This window comes from Scylla paramamosain, chromosome 40 (genome assembly GCF_035594125.1).
Source record: "Scylla paramamosain isolate STU-SP2022 chromosome 40, ASM3559412v1, whole genome shotgun sequence".
Classification (NCBI taxonomy): Eukaryota; Metazoa; Arthropoda; class Malacostraca; order Decapoda; family Portunidae; genus Scylla; species Scylla paramamosain.
In genome coordinates this window covers 13,394,104-13,396,603 of record NC_087190.1, presented here as the reverse complement: position 1 = coordinate 13,396,603, position 2,500 = coordinate 13,394,104, and the positions used below count along the sequence as shown (strand labels likewise).

Genomic DNA, 2,500 nt, shown 5'->3' with positions numbered 1-2,500 from the left:
GAGTGAGAAGTTACAAGGAGGAAGAGAGAGAGAGTGATGCTGGAAACTTGTCTGAAGATAGTGACTGTAATGATAGACTGTACAAGCCTATGTGAGTGTGTGTGTGTGTGTGTGTGTGTGTGTGTGTGTGTGTGTGTGTGTGTGTGTGTGTGTGTGTGTTCTCAGGGCTTTTGTAATTGTAGTAGTAGTAGTAGTAGTAGTAGTAGTAGTAGTAGTAGTAGTATGTGTGGCTGAAGGGGGAGGAAAAGAAGAGAAACAGGAGGAGGAGGAAGAGGAGGGGATGTGAGGAGAAAGAATAGTAGTAGTAGTAGTTAGTATCTTAGTTAGTGTAGTAGTAGTAGTATCTTAGTTAATTGTTGTAGTAGTAGTAGTATCTTAAGTACAAATTAATACATTCCATTTTTTGAAGTAGCAGCAGTGGTAGTCGTAGTGATAGTAGTAGTAATTTCTCTCTCTCTCTCTCTCTCTCTCTCTCTCTCTCTCTCTCTCTCTCTCTCTCTCTCTCTCTCTCTCTCTCTCTCTCTCAATGTTAAAGGAATGAATGGTTTTTATTTTCACGTAATTTTTTATATATAATTTTCCTGATTAATTTCTCAGGATTTGTGGGAAAAAAAAGAAAAGATTAATATGAAAGTATCAGTCTTTTTTTTTAATATATATTTTTTATTAATGATTTTTTGTTTATTTTTTTTTTTTTTACATAGAATTCTTATTAATTAAAAAAAAAAAAAAGGTGGCATCTCAACTTAATAGCTTTAGTGTAATTATAAATATTTGTAATCTATTTTTTGATACATTATTTTGAAACTCTTCTTGTGAACTTTAATTAAAGGAACAGGAATAAAAATACTCAATAATAATGATGATAATTTAAGTATCGTAGTAATGTTTATCAATGAATTCGGTGTTGTGTAAGATATAAGTAAAGTTTAAGTAATTCAAAAATATTGTGTTCATTTTGTATTTTTGTTGCTGATTTGTTAAGACATTCATTAATTGATGGAGAGAATGCGTTCCTGCAATTATTATTTTAATCAGCTGTGAAATATTTTGTGTTTGTCTTCAGTTATTATTATTATTATCATTTTTTTACAAATTTTCCTTTAATTAGAGTTACATTGCTGATCTGAAAATAATAGTAATAATAATAATAACAATAACAACAATAACAACAATAACAACAACAACAATGATAATAATGTACCTCAATTCCTTTTTATATATAATTTTAATGTAACCGTTTTTTTTATATTTTTGTAAATCTAGAAGTAAAAAAATATCCCAGTGAAAAAAAAATAAATGTTTCCTTTTGATATAATGTTTGTTTTTATTGGAACCTTCATTAAAAGAAAAAAAAATAATGAAAAAAAATCTTAAAATATTTTATCACTAGCCTCGTTCATCTTTATATCTCATCATTTTTATTTATGTATTTATCTTTTTTTTTTTTCGTAACTAGGATCATTATTTTTATCTATCCATTCTTTGAGCACTTAACTGTCTCTTTATATCCCATCATCTTTATTTTTTTTTCTATACATTGTTATCATTATCGTTACAATCTATCCATCTATTCTCTACAGATTATTTTGATCTATCTTTACTATTTCCATACGTTTTTATTCACCGCCCGCACTAATCACTCCCATTGACACACACACACGCACACACAGCTAATACGTATAGTGCACAAAGCCTCATTATTCATTTTGGAAGCATTTCGAAATAACACAGTACATTTCATTATCAAGATGGAACGTATGTGAACAGAGGCAAAATTGTAGTTTTGTATTCTTAAACGCTTTGCTTTCTTACCACGAGTATTTTCAAAGGCAACACATGATTAGCAGTTTTGTCAAGAGTGTTTCTCCTGTTAATAACGTAGAAATCATGTTAATCTGTCACTAGAACCGTAAAAAAAAAAAAAAAAATTCTTTACAATCACGTGTCACTTAATAAAAACTCTCTGGTGTCTTTCTTTCTTCTTTGCGCATAACTTCCCTCATCATACACTTCCAAATACGACACACACACACACACACACACACACACACACACTATGGCACCTTTTCGTCAATTCTCTTTCTCGAGGCGTCTCTCTTGAAGATATTCGAGTCAGCCCTTAATTTTGAAACCCTTCTCCGCAACTTCGCTATATTCGAAAGACTCTAATTAAAGTGACATGGGTTTTCTAGCCTTTTTTCTTTTTTTTTTTTTTTTTTTTTTGTTGTTGTTTTAGAGCCAGATTAACAAGGTTCCTGCATTACTAACAGGAGAAAAAATTTTGAGAACCCGGTTAATCGTCTCTGGGACCTCTGAAAACAGTAGTGGTGAGGGAACAAGACATTTTTAAGCATGTTTTACGGTTCTAGTGACAGACTAACAACATTTCTACATTAATATGAGGAGAAACACTTTTGAGAACCCGGTTAATCGTCTCTGCCTTGGTTGGGGGAAGAAAATAATCGTGATAAGAAGAAAAGCGTTTGGAAGGGAAGTA

General features: G+C 31.1%; 1 protein-coding gene across 1 annotated transcript in view; it reads left to right on the top strand.

The window, feature by feature from the left end:
• LOC135092646 (DNA repair protein complementing XP-C cells homolog) overlaps positions 1-1,318 on the top strand; it is a gene marked incomplete at its 5' end in the record, with an annotated part of 16,056 nt that extends 14,738 nt beyond the window's left edge. The window contains one exon of the mRNA XM_063991248.1: positions 1-1,318. This exon is cut by the window's left edge and continues 919 nt beyond it. Coding sequence (XP_063847318.1) covers positions 1-95 — 95 coding nt within the window.
• Positions 1,319-2,500: the final 1,182 nt, after the last annotated feature.